General features: G+C 35.1%; 1 protein-coding gene across 2 annotated transcripts in view; it reads left to right on the forward strand.

Moving 5' to 3' along the window:
• ATRNL1 (attractin like 1) overlaps positions 1-21,198 on the forward strand; it is an 808,308-nt gene that overhangs the window by 287,944 nt on the left and 499,166 nt on the right. For both annotated transcript variants that reach the window (XM_070780901.1, XM_070780902.1), the window contains 3 exons: positions 643-737; positions 7,637-7,715; positions 9,598-9,755. In XM_070780901.1, coding sequence (XP_070637002.1) covers positions 643-737; positions 7,637-7,715; positions 9,598-9,755 — 332 coding nt within the window. The remainder of the gene's footprint in view (positions 1-642; positions 738-7,636; positions 7,716-9,597; positions 9,756-21,198) is intronic.

Below are 21,198 nucleotides of genomic sequence, written 5' to 3' on the forward strand. Positions count from 1 at the left end.
TCAAGAGGCAGGTCAGGTCTGGTATGCCCATCTCTTTCAGAATTTTCTACAGTTTATTGTGACCCACATAGTCAAAGGCTTTGGCATAGTCAATAAAGCAGAAATAGATGTTTTTCTGGAACTCTCTTGCTTTTTCAGTGATCCAGCGGATGTTGGCCGTTTGATCTCTGGTTCCTCTGCCTTTTCTAAAACCAGAATTACTTAGCCATTAAAGTTCATGTTTTCAAAAAATTTTGAATTTATAAAAGTAGAACATCAAAATGTCTCCCTGTTATCTATTTATACACTTTTAACTTGAATATAATGCACCAAAATATTACCTGTATTTTTCTCTGATTGTAAGATTATGGATGACTTTATTTTATTCTCTTGTGTAGTTTTTCAGAAAAAACTGTAGTTTGTTGAAATTTTATAATGGTAACAGGAGTAATAAATAGAATTTTGAAGTGTTAAGTGCTTTTATATCTGCATTTTACTTTTTGTTGCTTAATAACAATGATTTATATTTTGCCAGTCTTGAGTACACCACTAGTAACTTAATGACAATAATTTTCAATGCTGATATTCAATATATTTTCACCTACCTTGTTTTCAAGCAAGTTTTAAAAGTACATAGCGGGATTGTATTTTTTTCCCCTACAGACAGCCTTTTGATTGATTATCAGTTTACATTCAGCTTATTACAGGAAGATGATCGCCACCATACTGCCATAAACTTCATAGCAAACCCAGAACAGGTGAGACGATCCTTTAACTTTTATAGTGTAGTTATATCAATGGATGCGATGTTTCTCTATGTTTCATTGTGATTGTGCCTCTTCTCAGAATTATCACACTGTAGGGCTTTTGTAGAAAAACAAATCCTATTAGGTTTTTCTTTTCATAAAACCTAAGTATCTTTGTAATCAGAGAACTTTGGACCTTGATAGTTCAGATTTTGCAAATAGTCCTACAGTGTGTACATTATTTCTGATATTTTTTCAGGCTTACAGCAGTGTTTCTGTTTTTAATTATGTTTTCACACTGGTAGTAGTCTTCTTTGAAAATAAAACCTATTACTTCATAACACAAGCTATGTTATATATATATATATTTTTTTTTTTAATATACTGTTACATAATAGTAGGTTTTCATTATCTTTTTTTAATAAACCCTTTGGTTTATCTGAATTGTATGAATGCTAGGTTTTAAAAAACATTTTTATTGAGATATAATGGACATCTTACAATATAAGTTAAAAATGTATAATATGCTGATTTAATGTATGTATATATTGCAATATGATTACAACCATAGCATGACCTAACACTGCAGTCATGTCACCTAATTGTAATTTTGGGGAGTTAATGATAATTAAAGTCTCTTAACAACTTTGAAATTTATGATACAGTATTGTTATTCATGTTCATTGAGTCATTGATGCTATACAACCAGCTCATCCTCATGTCCTCATGCACATGAACTTAAACAAACTCCGGGAGTTAGTGGAGGATAGAGAAGCCTGGCATGCTGAAGGCCATGGGGTTGCAAAGAGTAGGGCACAACTTAGCAACTGAACAACAACGACAGCAGCAACAGTATTGTTATTCATAATCACTGTGTAGACCATTAGATCTTTAGGTCTTAGCACGTGGTGCTAGTGGTAAAGAACCCGCCTGTCAGTGCAGGAGACATAAAGAGAGGCGGGTTGGATCCCTCGGTCAGGAAGATCCCCTGGAGAAGGAAATGGTGATCCACTCCAGTATTCTTGCCTTGAAAATCCCTTGGACAGAGGAGCCTGGTGGGCTCCAGTCCATAGCATCGCGGAGTCAGACACGACTGAGGCAACTCAGCACACACTGCTTGCAAGCTTGTATCTCTTAACACCTTCTTCTGGGGGAGAACTCTCAGAGGTGTGCACCTTCTACCAATCTCTCTGAGTCATGTTGGTTGTAGTGAACCACACGCTTTTTGTTTGTTTGTTCTTAACTGATGTCAGATGCCCACACTATGCTTGATTTTTCAGTGCTTTCTGTCTAGTCGAGACAGAAACAGGTCATTTGGGCAGTAACATTAAATACAGATCAAGTATACTGGATGCATGTTATACTCTCTTTCCCTTAAGGGAGTGGTCATTGGCCATATTGGTCTTTCTGATATAGAGCTGTGCTCTCTTGGGTGAGCTGCTGACCTTGGTAGAGTGAAATTGTTCTTTTTATGCATTATATTGTAGCTACTCTCAGTTTTGCATTTAATTTTTGTACTGCAACTTCTTAACTGGATTTTGGTCTGCTCGTAACGGTAATTTGGTCCATAGATCATTGTGAAATCGGTGTTTTTGTCAGGGATGAGGGCTAGGACTTCCTATTACACTGTTTTGCTGATGTCACTCTTTCTGTAGTGCTTCGTTCTAACTATCCATTCATTCAGCTTATTAAGCCCATGTCATGCTTTTTAATAGTTTTTCAAATAGGTGAAACCTCAAAATGTATCCTGACATTTGCAAGCTTCTTTCCTCTAAATTGTTTTACCTAACTTGCCAGCAAATAGTGTAATTGCTTAAATTTTCATTTTTCAGTAAATTAGATCTCTCTTTCCCCAAAATAGAGAAGTTCGTTTTATGTTCCTCCTTAGTCCTTAGGTTTTAAGGAATGCCTACATTTTGGGGATTATATTTAATGTTTTGACTTTTCCTGGAGTAAGAAATGGCAATACACTCCAGTATAACAAGTTGCATTTTATAGTTATTTTTTCACACTGAGTATTTTTAAAAACAAAACATTTTATTATTAAAATAAAAAACTTTGTATAAAGTTTTGATTTTTAAATAAGGACTTTAGAAGATATTTTCTTTACATGATAATACTCTTCACTGATGGCGTGCATTTTTATGAAGACATTAATAATATGTCAGAATCTACAATTTTAGTATAATGAGTGTTTTAATAAATGCATTGTAAACACTGTAGACTTTTTATCATAGTAAAGCATACATGAAGTAATATTTATATTTTAACCATTTTTAAGTGTACAGTTTCATGGCATTTAAGTAAATTTACAATGCTATACAACCATCACCACAATCCATTATCAGAATATTTCATCAGTCCAAGTAGGATCTCTGTTTCCATTAAGCAATAACTCTCTATTGAGTTATTATTGGCAAACCCCTACTCCCATTATTGGGAAACCTTTATTCTACTTTCAGTCTCTATATTCCAGGTACCTCATGTGTGTAATCATGTAACATTTTTACTTCTATTTCTGATTTATTTCATGTAGCTCAATGTTTCATTGTTTCCAATGTTCATCCATATTGTTGCACGAATCAGAATTTTATTCATAAATAGTAATTCCAAACTTGTGGAGTTCATTGAGGATATAAGAAATTTAATATAAGTGGGATGTCTGGCTCACAATGTAGGTGTGAACAGTACTTCTCTCCAATATTATCCGTGCTGCTGCTGCTAAGTCGCTTCAGTCGTGTCCAACTCTGTGCAACCCCACAGACAGCAGCCCACTAAGCTCCTCTGTCCCTGGGATTCTCCAGGCAAGAACACATTATCATGCTGCTGCTGCTAAGTCACTTCAGTCGTGTCTGACTCTGTGTGACCCCATAGATGGCAGCCCACCAGGCTCCCCCGTCCCTGGGATTCTCCAGGCAAGAATACTGGAGAGGGTTGCCATTTCCTTCTCCAATGCAGGAAAGTGAAAAGTGAAAGTGAAGTTGCTCAGTCGTGCCCGACTCTTCGCGACCCCATGGACTGCAGCCCACCAGGCTCCTCCCTCCATGGGATTTTCCAGGCAAGAGTATGTGGTGTCATACAAATAAGCTCAGATTAGCCATAATTCTAGTTTGTTTCTCTCTTGACTATTCTCTCCTCTTTCAAGTCCCAGAAATCCTTGAGTTCTTACAGTATCACAGCTTTCAGTTTCACTTGCTGCTGTTTTGTTCAGTTGAAACCAAGAGCCCAGACACATGTTTTGAGAAACTGATGGACACTAAACTATCATATCTTAGTACCGCTAAGAATGCTTGTAACATCATTACAAGTAGTTTATAATTACATATATATCTATGCATATGATTTATAATTAAAGAGAAATGCAACTTGGAACAATTTCTGAAATTAACATGTATTGTTAGTCTGGGCCTCTTCTATAAAAATGAAGTACTTTCATTTTTATGCATTTATTACATTTTGAAAGCAAATTTAATTCTAACATACTATATATCATCTTCAACCAAGGCTTTCATGTTAACAATTTCTGGAGTAGTTTCTTGTATAATATGATCTTGCTGAACTTAACCATGTCTAACAACAATGTTCTAAATGACTAATTTTTTCATTTACTGCGGTAGTCACAGTATTACTTCTTGGAGTCCAGCATATTTTCCTTGACCTTAAATATATTTTATAGGGCTTTAGTTATAGTACCATATATTCAGTAATGCCTTAACATGAGAGGATGAAGTAAAATTTCAAGAAAAGTTCTATAGTTTTCTATATCAGTTGGAAATTTTTGTGACCTTTTTTAGTAATAATAGCAGTTATTCTCAAATTTTCCTGACACAAAATAAGACACACACAATTACTAAGATGCAGTTTCATGATAAAAATAGATTTAAGCTTTCTTAGGGGTGCACTGTTTCTACTATGTTTTGTTTTCATAGAAAACAACTTTTTTTTTGACTAGTTGATTAATAATAAAGAAAGTCAGCCTTTCTCAAAGGTCAGCAGTCATGCCTTCTTTCTGAGTCCTCTAGTAAAAAGGAAGATGAAAAAGGAGAAGGAAAAGAAGAAATCCTGTGTCCTCAGACCTAATAATATCAACAACACGCCCATTATCAGCACGGTGGCCTGAAACCATAATAAGTTTTTTGAGAAATTATCGTGTTTCATTTTCTCCAAAAAGTCTTTAGGGAAGTCATGATATTCCCATTTTAGAGACTGTTGTTGTTTAGTTGCTAAGTCATGTCCAATATTTTTGTGACCCCATGCACTGGGGCCTGTCTATGGGATTTCCCAGGCAAGAATACTGAAGGGGACTGCCATTTTCTTCTCCAGGGGATCTTCTCGACCCAGGGATCGAACCTCCATCCCCTGCATTGGCAGTCAGATTCTTTACCACTGAGCTACCAGAGAAGCCCATTTTAGAGATAAGAAAGCTAATTTTCAGGAAGGATAAGGGTGAAAAGAAAGTGAAGTTGCCCAGTCGTGTCTGACTCTTTGTGACCCCATGGACTGTAGCCCTCCAGGCTCCTCCATCCATGGGATTCTCCAGGCAAGAATACTGGAGTGGGTTGCCATTTCCTTCTCCAGGGGATCTTCCCAAACCAGGGATCGAACCCAGGTCTCCCGCATTTTAGGCAGACCCTTTAACCTCTGAGCCACCAGGGAAGCCCCAAGGATAAGGGTAGCTCTCTCTAAATCAATACGCATGTACATTAAAGGTCTAAGATTTGAACCCAAGCTCATCCGACTCAACAATGAATACTCCGCACATTCACTTCATTGCCTCATGAACATGATTTAATTAATATGAAGCAGTGATTGGTTTTTGGGTCTGGTTAGTTCATTATTGATGGAGTAAATCAGTATTTATTACCAAAGAAATTTTTTCTTTTCATATCTGGGTTCTCCTTAATGCAGCATTATAAGTATGATGAAATAGATGTTATTACCACACCTGAATAATGCAGTCTGTTAGACAGATTTATTTGCACACTGACAAAAGCTTTTTGCATTTATTACTTGAGTCATTAAGCATTAAGCATTAAGCTTAATAAGCATTAAGCATTATGTTTGAATCAGTGTCATCTGTTTTCACATCTTTAAAAAGTGGAAAGGTCTTAAGAAGTTTGAAAGTTTTGTGGTACATATTAGAGAATATTTTAATAGCTTACCAAAAGAACTCAGTAAATTAACTTCCTTCTTATGTTTGTGGCCAGTTACAAAAATGACTCTGATGGATAATATAGTGCCCTTCTCAAATACTGTATATTTTTAAACTCCAAGCCTTGTTTTTCTTTGATCACTTCAAATTCTCCGATGATATCTCTTCAGTAGTAATGAGCACTACCCTGAAAAGTCTATGTGGCAAAATTGTTCAGCCTTACTACCACACATTTTATTTTGTAGGCTCTTTCAAGATGACCATTCTTGTTGAGTTTATATTTGCTTCCTGGAAACTTTGAAGAGAGTATCTTTCAATGATTATGGAGCATTGTTAGTAGTTTTTAATAGAGGCCCAGCTGTCCCTGTCTCTATGGCAATCACTTAGAGTAGTTTTTGCTGCTGCTGCTGCTAAGTCGCTTCAGTCGAATCCGACTCTGTGCGACCCCGTAGACGGCAGCCCACCAGGCTCCCCCGTCCCTGGGATTCTCCAGGCAAGAACACTGGGGTGGGTTGCCATTTCCTTCCCCAAGGCGTGAAAGTGAAAAGTGAAAGTGAAGTCGCTCAGTCCTATCGGACTCTTAGCGGCCCCGTGGACTTCAGCCTCCTAGGCTCCTCTGTCCATGGGGTTTTCCAGGCAAGAGTGCTGGAGTGGGGTGCCATTGCCTTCTCCGAGAGTAGTTTTTATTTGAGGTTAGATAATTGGGTCTTGGTGTATTGTTTACGTGGAGTGACTGTCACACATCACCCAGCAGCCCTTGCCTTTTATCATGCTTCTTACTCCTCCTGTATCAGGGAAGAACCAGGTCCTTCTGTCAGTTTCTTCCTAACACTATTTCTATCAGGTATGGGGCACTTAATTGCTTATAGACTTACTTTCTCTAAGAGCCACTCAGAAAATTGGCGATATGTTTTCTATTGGCTTTCTTTTTCTTATTTAGAAAAAGTTGTAATATCAAGGTACTAATTTTAATTATTTTAGTAGCTAGGTCTCAGTAACACAGCTTTTTCTAAGCGTCTCTGTATATTTAAAACACAGCAAAGCACTCTCAATATCTGTAGCTAAAGCTATTCAATATGACTGTCTTTCTATTCTTTTCTGCAAGTCCTGATAGTTATAATCATACCTAATTTTTGTTCCTCGTCTCTTGGAGTAGGATAATAGCAAATAACATTTAAAGAAATCTCTTGGGTATTTGCTTCTGTGCAATTAAACTAATGACAAGATGCAGGTTGATCAATATAAAATTCTTCAGTGCTCCTCTCTACAGATGTTTATATGACTTGATCCCCTCTTTTTCCCCAAGTAGGTTTATGACTTTTACCTCTTAAGTTTACATTTCAAGTATTTTTTTTTCACCGAAAAATGTGTATATACTAATACTATATGCAGCTAACATGAAATCTTTCAACAAAACAATCATCCATTGCTGTGAAATAACTTTGGACTAGCCAAACCCATACCATTTAGATATTAACTACAGGTAAGCCAAGAAAATCAAAACACAAGTATTGAATTATAGCAGCCTCTGGCTACATGTGGAAGACTAGGTTACAGTAGGAAAGATAAATGGGAACTTTAAATATACCTTTGAATTTATCACCTTTTTTTTTTTTCATTAAAAACGTGTAATTAGCATCTACACTTTCTCGCTTAATGTTCACAGTTAGAGAAACATAGCATGGACATAATTAAAACATTAAAGGTAACATCTAGTATAATTCTGTTTTTTTAATCTTCATGTTTTCTTTCTTGGTAGTCAAACAAAAATTTGGATATTTCAATTAATGCATCAAACAACTTTAATCTCAACATTACATGGTCGGTTGGTTCAACAGGTAAGAGAATTTTGTTGTTATGTGTCTTTTACTTTGCTTCCTATACGTAAGGTTTCTAATATGACCTTTCTACTGTTAACTTAAATAATTGAGATAAAAATATTATATGCCAGAATCTTTGTGCTGTTTTAGGTAAAACTATTAAGTAGCGTTATTAATAAATTATCATTATTCTGTTAACTTTCTCCCTAATTCAGTTAATATTAGGTGGATAACAGATATTTTACACTACTTTTTTTATGGCAGTGTTATGAATTCCTATGATTTTAATTAAGACAAATTACTTCTTTAATGACTAAAGAGACTGACATTTCAATTATTTGATTCACCATTGAAGCTATAAGTTTAATAACTTTAATATTGATATAAAACAACAAATTGTCTGTGTATGTTGGTAAATTACCAACTTACCTATTACCTTTAAGTTTGAATTTATACCCCCTACCATTGTTGGATTTGGTTCTGAGAGAGGGTTAAAAAACCCTACACTTAATATTTCTTCCATAATAAGGTTTATAAATTGAAATTGCTAACTTTTAAGAAATACAAAAAGTACAAATCTGTGTGTTGGATTATGAAAAAGTATGCTTGCTGTCTTAAAGAAATGCTGTATTTCTACTTTCTATATAAAGGGCATATACTGTTGCGTAAAAATACTGTAAACTTTTAAAGAAAATATAGGAATCCCTAGAAATCCATATTTGATTTCTTAAAGTTAAATCACGTGCTATTTTAATAAGTATTAATAGAATAATAGAAACATAATTCAAATGAGAAGGGGTCTTTGCAATTCCAGTTTTTATATTACATATATAAGAATTGAAACTTTAGATACGTATGTACATATTTTGTTACAATAGTATAAACATATAGTAAAATCTTGGCACTGTAAGTTTCATTAACTATGAATTCATGATAACTTGTACTGTTAATTTGAAATTCTGCATAACAAATTGACCCTACAAGAGTTTTAAAATTTGGCAACAAAAATATATAAAACCTCAGTTACCACTTTAGAGCAGTGCCTTCAGTATGCAAGAGATTACTTGTAACTTTCAGATTCTCAAGACCAGGTCTTAGGTATTTTGATTTATTAGTTTTGGAAGATGTCACCAAGAAACCTGCATTTTAAAAAAGCATTCATAATAATTTTGGAATAGATGAGCGGTTAGCAAATAATTCAGTTGCTCAGTACCCTAACTATTCTTAACCCTTTCTTCCATTTGGTTAATTTCAGTAAATATTTATTGAGTACTCAATATGTGCTTAACTAATTGAATTTTTAGCTCATGTTTTAAATTATATCTTCTTTCCACTTTATTCAAAGTAGTGATGGTTCAACACGTGGTAAACAAAAAAAAAATTGATTTCTTTTCCGTTTTTCAATTGGATTGAGACATATTTTGTTTTGAAAGGCTCTGTGGAGAAATAAGTAGCAAAATATCAGTTCCTGAAGCTATGTATTACTTGAGTTCCAAAGAGGACTTTACTGTTTAGTAGCTACAAACTTGAGGCACATGTCTTCATCTTTCTGAGGCTCAGTTTCCAATTTGAAAAACAGAGATGGAATACCTATGGAATAAAGTTTTTATTAGAAGAGAATGTAAAGCCTCTAAGCCAGTTCCTAGTATGTAACACTTAAAATAATTGGTATTATTTTAAAAAATAGTTTTTATACTAAATCTGTTTCCATTATATTTATGACAAATCTTATTTCTTCCTTGTCATTCTAAATTATAAACATGAGTTAATTTGGATAGTTATGTCCTTATAAACACAGTTACAAAAATTAAGTAAATATCATATATATGTAAGTGTTACATTAATAAAGATATGTTTCCTTAATATGAATTATTTAAATTTGTTATTATTTACATTTTAGCTGGAACAATATCTGGAGAGGAGACTCCTATAGTTTCCAAGACTAATATAAAAGAATACAGAGATAGTTTTTCCTATGAAAAATTTAACTTTAGAAGCAATCCAAACATTACATTCTATGTATACGTCAGCAACTTTTCATGGCCTATTAAAATACAGGTAAGTGTTAATAGTACTTAATCTAATGAACACTGAATATTTTCATATGAAAAAGAATGCTGTTTTTGTTCAAAGAGGTGATAAAGGTTTCTATATTTTGCACAATGTGAAGCATGTATTGATCCTTCATAAAAAGGATACAGTGGGTGTCTGTGTTGATTAATGTCTTCGTAAAAAATATTTGAACAAATAACATTGAATATGTACTAATAAGTATGGACATGAGTTTGGATAAACTCCGGGAGTTGGTGATGGACACGGAGGCCTGGCGTGCTGTGATTCATGGGGTCGCAAAGAGTCGGATACAACCGAGCGACTGAACTGAACTGAACTGAATAAGTATGTACTAATTTTTCAATGTGATTATATTCTTAAAAAATGTATCAGAACTTGAAATAACTATGACATTTATATCTTCTGATTAATTTCATTCTTTGAGGGTTAGATAGGTATTGTTTTCTTACAATGCCTCTTGAAATCATTGACTGTTTTTAGCAATATTTATTTTATATTGAACATAATTCAAATCATCATGAAAAATTTAGAACTAGCAGTACCTTACAGTTAGTTCTTTAAGGCTCACTACTTCTCACTACTGATTTCTTTATGTACTCTGTATATGTTATATATTTTATTTTTATTGTGTTTAGTGATAGACTGCTAAAGGCTTCTGATTTATTGCTAGGGACATTTAGGATATTCTTACTATCTTAAAATAGTCAAGGTGTGTATTCTTAATTTATTCTTTTATGAAAGAAATATCTACGTGTTAAAATGTTTAGATTTATTTATTCATTCTTTTATGATTGTATGATTAGATTGAGTTCAGATTAGTTTATTAAATAGCTCATATGTGCCAAACCCTGTGCTGAGCTGTTATGTTTTGTTATCTTTAAAAAAATTACAGATAATTTATTCTTTTTTATTAATAAATGACCATTTTTTATTTGTGACTAGAAAATTCTTACATGCTTTATCAATTTCTATGTGATTTGCGGAAAGACAGAGTGACTTTTAAAAATTGTATATTTGCTTGAAAAATTTTGATTTGTAAGGTTGATTTCATGTCTAAATTGAGGAAATTACTTACTTGTTCAAGAAATATTGGTATAAATTACTACTTAGTAAGTAGTAATGATAATTAATTTGATAAATTTACTTCTTTATTGTGATTGAATTAGTTGTTAATATAGTAAAAAAATGCCAGAAATGTTTTCTTATGGGTTTTTAGAATTTTGACCTTTAGGATGCTGGAGGTATCATTTTATTTTTTATGATTTATATAGAAATATTAATCAGATTTCATTTGTTTTATTCAGATTATGATTGAAGGTGACAAAAGGCTCATCCATGAGCTTATTAAATAGTAATTAAAATGGAAAGAATTGCTATATTTCTGATTGTTTCCTGCCCTTTATTTCATGGCTATCTAATTATATTTTATTTTTAAGCCAATTACACACTTCAGAATGTTCATGAATATTTAATGATTAGAAATTAACTTTCTAAATTGGATTTTCTTTTGAGATCATACTAGTAATGTGTTCTGGAAGCCAAACCAGAATTTCTGTAGTGAATTTAAAATATCCCACTTTCCCAAAGTAATAAAATGTTGAAAATAACTGTGATGGTCAAGATAAGTACATCCTAATTCCTATTCTTTGAGTAAAATCATTATATCAATCCTGTGGAATATGTTATGTTACTATTAAGGCTTAAGAGTATGTGTGTATGTTTATACAACTATAATAAACTTTGTTTTTAAGTGTAAAATGGTAAAATTATTTTAATTGAGATCCGTTTGCTAATAGAATTGAGCTACACTGATTTATTTTTGAATGGTCAGCCAATCTTGATAATAAGGGGGTAAGCTCCACTTAGTCATTTTGTATTACAACTTTAATATATTGCTGGATTCAACTTGTTGAAATTTACAAATTTTTATGCCTATGTTTTTGGGGCAAATTAGTTTGTAGTTTTGTATTCATGCAGTCTTACTAACTTTGTAGGATGGTACTACTGGCTTTACAAAGTAAATTGGGATGTGTTCTTTCCTCTGTAATTTTCTAAAGCTATTGATATAAAATATCTATATATATGTTTTTAAATTTGTGTTGGAATTCAACATTGAGTTTATTTGAACTTGAGATTTTCTTTGTCGAAATGTTTTAACTACAAATTGAATCTTATGGATTGAGAACTTTTCTGGTTATCTCTATTTTTCTTGAGTGAACTGTATCAGTTTATGTCTCTCAGTTGTATATTTCCCATTTTGGCTATTTTGTGTAATTTGTTGGCAAAAGATTTTTCATAATATTCACATATTACGCACTGATATCACCTAATTCCTGAAACTGATAATTAGTTTCCACGTTCTCATTTTTTCTTTTCTTGTTCAGTCTGGCTAACGAGTTAGCAAGTTCATTTACTTTTCTTTTATTTCATTAATTACTTCTTTTAAACTATTCCTTTTCTTGTGCTTCCTTGACACTCATTTGCTCTTCTTTTTCTGTTTTCTTCAGGTAGGTAAATGCCTTCTAATTTTCTTTTTGATTTCTTCCTTGATCAGTGGGGTATTTAGAAGTGAGATACTGTATTTCCAACTATTTAGAGAATGTCTAGAAGTGTTTCTGTCACATGTTGAATTTTTAAAGATTTGTCAAGCCTTATTTTATGGTTCAAAGTGTTTGACAGAATAATGGCTCCGCAAAGGTGATCACATTCTAATCTCTGGTACCTATGTAAATATTATCTTACATGGACAGAAGACTTGAAGATGTGATTAAGTTTGGTACATTAGGACGATTACTCCAAGTTACTGAGGTGGACCCAACCTAACTACATGAGTCCTTATTATGACCTTTATTTGGCTGAGGTCAGGGTCAGAGGGTGATATGCCCATGGGAGAATGGTCAGACCAGAACAACATTGCTTGGTTGGAATATGGAGGAAGGGGACTTGAGCCAAGAATATAGACTCTAGAAGCTAGAAAAGTTGAGGAAACAGATTCGTCATTAGAGCCTCTAAAAAGAAATGTGGCTCTGCTGACACTTTGATTTTAGTCCACTGAAACTTCTGTCAGAGTTCTTACATACAGATATGAGATAGTAAATGTGATTTGTCTTAAGCCACTACGACTGCTCTTATTGGTTACTCAGCAATAGAAATGTTCACTTGATCTCTCCAGTTTTCTTGAAGAGATCTCTAGTTTTCCTGTTCTGTTGTTTTCCTCTACTTTTTTGAATTGTTCACTTAAGAAGACCTTCTTATCTCTCCTTACTAATCTGTGGAATTCTGCATTCACTTGGGTATGTCTTTCCCTCTCTCCCTTGCTTTTCACTTCTCTTCTGTCCTCAGCTGTTTGTAATGCTCCTCGGACAACCACTTTGCCTTCTTCCATTTCTTTTTCTTTGGGATGGTTTTGGTCACTGCTTCCTATACAATGTTACAAATCTTCGTTCATAGTTCTTCAGGCACTCTGTCTATCAGATCTAACCCCTTGAATCTGTTCGTCACCTCCACTGTATAATCATAAGAGATTTGCTTTAGGTCATACTTGTTTAGCCTAATGGTTTTCCCTACTTTTTTCAATTTAAGCCTAAATTTTGCAGTAAGGAGCTAATGATCTGAGCCACAGTCAGCTCCAGGTCTTGTTTTTGCTTCTCCATCTTCAGGTGCAAAGAATATAATCTACCTAATTTTAGTATTGACCATTTGGTGATGTCCATAAATAGAGTTGTCTCTTGTGTTGTTGGAAGAGGGTGTTTGCTATGACCAGTGCATTCTGTTGGCAAGACTCTGTTAGACTTTGCCCTGCTTCATTTTGACTCCAGGACCAAACTTGCCAGTTACTCCAGCTATCTTTTAACTTCCTACTTTCGCATTCCAGCCCCCTATGGTGAAAAGGACATCTTTTTTTTTGGTGTTAGTTCTAGAAGGTCTTATAGGTCTTCATAGAACCAGTCAACTTCAGCTTCTTTGGCATCAGTAGTTGGGGCATAGACTTGGATTACTGTGATGTTGAATGGTTTGCCTTGGAAATGAACTGAGATCATTCTGTCATTTTTGAGATTGCACCCAAGTACTGCATTTCAGACTCTTTTGTTGACCATGAGGGCAACTCCATTTCTTCTAAATTAATCCTAAAGGAAATTAGCCCTGAATATTCATTGGAAGGACTGATGTTGAAGCTGAAGCTCCAGCACTTTGGCCACGTGATGCATAGAGCAACTCATTGGAAAAGACCCTGATTCTGGGAAAGATTGAAGGCAAAAGGAGAAGAGGGCGGCAGAGGATGAGATAGCTAGATAGCATCACCAACTCAATGGATATGAATTTGAGGAAATTCCAGAGATAGTGAAGGACAGTGAAGCCCGGCATGCTGCGGTCCATGGGGTCGCAAAGAGTTGGGTGCAACTTAGCAACTGAACAACAGCAGCAGCAATAGAAAACGAATAAACCTAATGTCTTAGTCCATTGGGCAGCTATGAAAAAATACCATTGACTAAGTAGCTTATAAACAACAGAAATTCGTTATTCACCTTTCTGGAGGTGGGAAGTCCAAGATCAAAGCACCAGAATGGAGTGGTCGGGTTTTGGTGATGATTCCTGTGCCCTCACATAAGGGAAGGTGATGGGGAGCTCCGTGGGACCTCTTTTATAGGAGCACTAACCCCATCCATGACCACCCACCCTCATGACCAATCCACTCTCATGACCTGTCTAATCATCTTCCAAAGATCGTATCACCTGGATATGAATCTGTTTTGGTCAATGTTCCTGGGGCAGTTGCAAATGTCCTTTGCTCTTATTGAGTGAAGCTTCTACAGAGATCAGTTGGGTCAACTTTTTCAAGTTGTCTAGTGTCCACGTCGATGTTCTGTCAGTTTGAAGAATAAGTGTTGCAATCTCTGACTGTAATTTTAGATTAGGTTATTTGTTCTAGCAATTTTTACTTCATATATTTTGAAACTCTCTTACTTAGATAGATAAATGTTTAGGGTTTTTAATGTCTTCTTGATCAATTGATGACTTGACCTCTTTATTATTAGGAAATTGGTTTCTGAATCCCTGGTAATATTCTTTGCTTCAAAATTTATTTTGCCAAATGTAAAAAGTATAGTCACTCCAGCTTTAAAAAAATATTACTAGAATGCTGTGTCATTTTTTCATCCTTCTACTTTAACCTATTTGTGTTTTTATATTTAAAGTAGATTATTTTAGACAGCATATAGTTATGTCTTTTTTTATCCAATCCTCATCCATGTGCATGTAATGTATATATATATTTATAGGCATACCTCATTGTATTGTGCTTTCTTTTATTGCAGTTTGCAGACATTATGTTTCTTATGAATTGAAGTTTTTGGCAACAATGAATTGAGAAAGTCTGCAGATGCCATTTTTCAAAAAGCATTTCCTCACTCTGTGTCTCTGTGTCACATTTTGGTAATTCTCATATTTCGAATTTTTTCACTGTTATTAGTTATGTGATCTGTGCTCAGTCATCTTAATGTCAGTTGCTGCTGTTGCTAAGTCACTTCAGTCGTGTCCGACTCTGTGTGATGCCATAGACGGCAGCCCTCCAGGCTCCCCTGTCCCTGGGATTCTCCAGGCAAGAACACTGGAGTGGGTTGCCATTTCCTTCTCCAATGCATGAAAGTGAAAAGTCAAAGTAAAGTTACTCAGTCATGTCTGACTCTTATCGACCCCATGGACTGCAGCCCACTGGGCTCTGCCGTCCATGGATTTTCCAGGCAAGAGTACTGCAGTGGGGTGCCATTGCCTTCTCCATTAATGTTAGTACTAGGACTCAATGAAGGCTCAGGTGATAGCTAGTACTTTTCAGCAATAAATATTTTTTTTAATTTAGCTATGTACATTTTTTGGGTTAGTGCTATTGTACACTTGGTAGACTATATTATAGTACAAATGTAATTTTTATATGCACTAAAAAAAAACAAAAAAATGATGTGAAATGCTTTATTGCAATATTTGCCTTATTTCAGTGGTCCTAAACTGAACCTAGAGTATCTTTGGATTATTACTGTATATTTTGGGGTTTAAATCTAACATATCATTATTTGTTTTCTATTTTTCTTATTTGTCCATTGTTTGTTCTTTCCTTTATTGTGCTTATTCTTCTGAATTTAACATTTTTTTCTTGATTTAATTTTATTGTTGGCTTATTAGCTGCAATTCTACCTTGTGTTATTTTAGTGGGTATTTTGTAACATTTTATACATCTTAAACTTTTTATTGTCTATGTTTAAGTAATATTATATCACTCATTTCTTTGTGTGCATTAACCTTAAAGCAGTCTGCTTTTATTTCCTTCCCCCTGTTGAATCTATTTTATTGCTTCATATTTTATAAAACTCTTGCTATACTTTTACTAGTTTTGCTATAGTCAGATTTATTCAGAGATATTAAAAGTAAGAAAACATTTTCTCTTTTACCTACATACTTATTGTGTCCAGCATTCATCATTTCTTTTTTTTTTTTGTAAATCCAGACTTTTAAAGATTTTATTTCATATTGGAATATGGTAGACAAAAAATGTGTTAGTTTCAGGTATACAGCAAAGTGATTCAGTTCATACACATGTATCTGTTCTTTTTCAAATTCTTGTCCCATTTAGGCTACTGCAGAATATTGAGCAGCTTCCCTGTGCTATACAGTAGGTATTTGTTGATTATCTGTTTTAAATATAGCAGTGTTTACTATCATTTCCTACTATCTAAGCTGTTGCTGCTGCTGCTAAGTCGCTTCAGTTGTGTCCGACTCTGTGCGACCCCATAGACGGCAGCCCACCAGGCTCCCCCGTCCCTGGGATTCTCCAGGCAAGAACACTGGAGTGGGTTGCCATTTCCTTCTCCAATGCATGAACGTGAAAAGTGAAAGTGAAGTCGCTCAGTCGTATCCGACTCTTAGCGACCCCATGGCCTGCAGCCCACCAGGCTCCTCCGCCCATGGGATTTTCCAGGCAAGAGTACTGGAGTGGGGTGCCATTGCCTTCTCCGAGGGACATACTTTAATACTCAGTGCAGATCTGCTGGCAGTACATTATATCTGCTCGAATATCTGGAAAAAAAAATTTTACTTCCGTAGGGCTTTGAAAAATTTTAAATTGTAGCATTTTCCTTTCACTATTTTTGTATATTATCTCTTGGTTTCCATTGTTACTAATGAGAAATCGATGTTTAACCTTATTGTTCCTTTGTGTGTAATGACTTTTTTCTCTTTCCATCTGCATTAAAAATTTTTTCCTCTTTGTCACTAATTTTGGCCAATTTGATTATAATGTGCATAGGTGTGAGTTTTTGTTTTATGTTTCTTGTGCATGGGATTTATTGACATTCTTAAATTTATGAAGTTGTAGTTTTCATGAAATTTAGAAAATATTAAGCCATTATTTCTTGATTTTCTCCCACTTCTCTCTTTTGTTTAGGAATTCTAACAATATTGTATTAAACTGTTTGAAATTGTTTTTTGCTCACTAATTCTTGTTTTTATTTCTTACTCATTCTGTGTTTCACTTTGGATATTTTTGTTACCTGTATCTTCAAGTTCATGAATCTTGTCTTCTATAGTATCCAATCACACCCAGTGTATCTTATCTATGATCTCAGACATATATAATGTTTCTATTTCAAGAATGTTTCTACTTAACAGGGTCCATCAATTTTCTGCCTTTTTTAGTTATGGAATTACAGTTATTATAACTCTTTTAATGTCCTTGTCTGCACATTCTGTGATTTGTGTCATTTCTGAGTTTTTTCAGTTGATTTATTTTTCTCTTCCTTATGGGTAATATTTTGATTAGTTGCCAGACATTCTGATTTTTAGTTTTTTGGGTGTTTATCAATTTTGATAGGTAAGTTTTACCTTTGTTCTGCAATAGAGTTAACTTGCTTTGAAATGTTGATCTTTTCAAGACTTTTTTTTTTTCTTTAATAGACCAGAAGAAAGCATAATTTAGTCTAGGGTTAATCTTTCCATTCATGAGGCACTACCCATAGGGGTACTCTACTCTATGACACATGAATTACAGGTTATCTTCCATGGTTGGAGCATGAACTGTTCCCAACCCTATCTGAGTTGTGAGGATTTTTCTCTCTGCTCCTTTCACATGGTCCTTTCCCCAGCCTTGTATAGTCTTTTCTGCGGTAAGTAGCATTTGAAAGTGAAAAAGGAGAGTGAAAAAGTTGACTTAAAACTCAACATTTAGAAAACGAAAATCATGGCATCCAGTCCCATCACTTCATGGCAAGTAGATGGGGAAACAGTGACAGACTGTCTTTTTGGGCTTCAAAATCACTGCAGATGGTGACTGCAGCCATCAAATTAAAAGATGCTTGCTCCTTGGAAGAAAAGCTATGACCAACCTAGATAGCATATTAAAAAGCAGAGGCATTACTTTACCAACAAAGGTCCGTCTAGTCAAAGCTATAGTTTTTCTAGTAGTCTTGCGTGGATGTGAGAGTTGGACTGTGAAGAAAGCTGAGTGCCGAAGAATTGATGGTTTTGAACTGTGGTGTTGAAGAAGACTCCTGAGAGTCCCTTGGACTGCAAGGACATCTAACCAGTCAATCCTAAAGGATATCAGTCCTGAATATTCATTGGAAGGACTGATGCTAAAGCTGACACTGCAATACTTTGGCCACCTGATGTGAAGAACTGACTCATTTGAAAAGACCCTGATGCTGGGAAAGATTGAAGGTGGGAGGAGAAGGGGACGACAGAGGATGAGATAGCTGGATGGCATCACCAACTCAATGGACATGAGTTTGAGTAACCTCCGTGAGTTGGTGAGGGACAGGGAAGCCTGGTGTGCTGCAGTCCATGGGGTTGCAAAGAGCTGGACATGACTGAGCGTCTTCACTTTCACTTTTCCCTTTCATGCACTGGAGAAGGAAATGGCAGCCCACTCCGGTGTTCTTGCCTGGAGAATCCCAGGGATGGGGGAGCCTGGTGGGCTGCTGTCTATGGGGTCGCACAGAGTCCGACACGAATGAAGTGACTTAGCAGCAGCAGAGCCACAATAGTCTGTGGCATTCAAAGGCTTACATCATTTTTCTCCTCTTGGAAATCTTTGTCCTATATTACTTAATATCCAGTATCTGAACAGCAGTGTTTTGTATAATTGGTCTGCTTTACTAGTTGTTTTGGCAGAAGGACAAGTCCATTCCCTGATACTCCATTTTGAAAGAAAGTAGAAAGCCTACATATAATTTTCAGTTCATATAGTAATTGCATTAATATGATAGCGATACATGATGACTGTTAACTATATAAGTTTTATGCTTTTACTGATAAATTGCTTAATTTATACTTTGAATTTAAGTTTTCAAGTACTTTTCAGATAAATGACATTTTATAGACATGTATCAATATATTTTAAGTTTCATAAGGAAATACTATTGCAAATTCCAGCAAGCTGCAAGTTATGAAAAAGTTTACAATCCATAGATGAAATCGTTCATCAAGTATTTATAATCTACACTATGGAAGCAGTTATTTTGAAAAGTGGCTGAAAGTGAAAAGTGAAAAGATCCAATTCCTATTTAAAAATATCCACGAGACCAGGAGGCACCAAGAATTCTCCGTCCAAAGACAAATGTCACTGTTTTATTTTCACAAAATTTTATCAGTGATGCATAAAACAAGCAGCAATAGTTTCTGATAAAAAATATTTAATTTTTATGATTGTTTTTACTTAATATAGTTTAATATTTGCTTTAGTTGACTTGTTACACAGGGAGAGAAATTAGTGTATATAGCTAAAAGTAAGTATTTCATGTTATTTTAGAATTTCTGCTTGTAATTTAATTCTTTTTTATATGCTATAGCATAAAAGATGTATGAAGAGTTTAATATTTAATTGTTGTTTGCATAACAGGACATCTTCGTACCATAGCCTTTTTGCAAGCCAAACCTTTCATATAGATTTTGCTTTAATTATTGTCGATAGTTTTTAAATATGTTTATGTGGTACTTTTTTATATTACAGTTCTTTTGAGTACTTTCAGTTATAATGTTTCTATGTATGTTTAAACACATTTAACAGATCACAATTTTAAAAGTATAACATGAATAAGGAGACACTTTAACTGATATGTAAGAAAGTAGAAAAGTACTTCATCTGATTTGATCCGATTTAGATCTAATTTTGCTTTTAATGAGAAGAAACTTAGTAGCGTGATGTTAGAATTTTGTATATTTCTGAAAAATTAAGAAAATAAAGAGGATTGATAATAATTGTTTCTCAGTATCTTCTGTATTTAATCCATCAAAGGTAATATAAAGTAGTGCTTCCTACGGAAATGGCGGATATTGTACATTTGTATAGATTTTTGGCTATACTGTCCAACAGACAGAGAAGGCAATGGCACCCCACTCCAGTACTCTTGCCTGGAAAATCCCATGGATGGAGGAGCCTGATGGGGTGCAGGCCATGGGGTTGCTACAAGTCGGACTCGACTGAGCGACTTCACTTTCACTTTTCACTTTCATGCACTGGAGAAGGATATGGAAACCCACTCCAGTGTTCTTGCCTGGAGAATCCCTGTGACAGGGGAGCCTGGTGGGCTGCTGTCTATGGGGTCGCATAGAGTAGGACACAACTGAAGTGACTTAGCACTTATCATCCAACAGATGTTTCTTAAGTTTCAGTCACACACAGGATATTTTGCTAGGGGATGAAATAGTACTGAAAGTATTCTCCGCTGTCAAGTAGCTCAAAAAATGTTAATCATCATTGTCTTCAGCTCAGTTCAGTCTCTCAGTCGTGTCCGACTCTTTGTGACCCCATGAATCGAAGCACGCCAGGCCTCCCTGTCCATCACCAACTCCCGGAGTTCACCCAGACTCACGTCCATCGAGTCAGTGATGCCATCCAGCCATCTCATCCTCTGTCGTCCCCTTCTCCTCCTGCCCCCAATCCCTCCCAGCATCAGAGTCTTTTCCAATGAGTCAACTCTTTGCATGAGGTAGCCAAAGTACTGGAGTTTCATCTTTAGCATCATTCCTTCCAAAGAAATCCCAGGGCTGATCTCCTTCAGAATGGACTGGTTGGATCTCCTTGCAGTCCAAGGGACTCTCAAGAGTCTTCTCCAACATCACAGTTCAAAAGCATCAATTCTTCAGCGCTCAGCTTTCTTCACAATCCAACTCTCACATCCATACGTGACCACTGGAGAAACCATAGCCTTGACTAAATGGACCTTTGTTGGCAAAGTAATGTCTCTACTTTTGCATATGCTATCTAGGTTGGTCATATCTTTCCTTCCAAGGAGTAAGCTTCTTTTAATTTTATGGCTGCAGTCACCATCTACAGTGATTTTGGAGCCCAGAAAAATAAAGTCTGACCCTCTTTCCACTGTTTCCCCATCTATTTTCCATGAAGTGATGGTAATAATCCTAAAGTAGTCTAAGGTGTCAG

This window comes from Bos indicus, chromosome 26, assembly GCF_029378745.1.
Source record: "Bos indicus isolate NIAB-ARS_2022 breed Sahiwal x Tharparkar chromosome 26, NIAB-ARS_B.indTharparkar_mat_pri_1.0, whole genome shotgun sequence".
NCBI classification, from domain to species: domain Eukaryota; kingdom Metazoa; phylum Chordata; class Mammalia; order Artiodactyla; family Bovidae; genus Bos; species Bos indicus.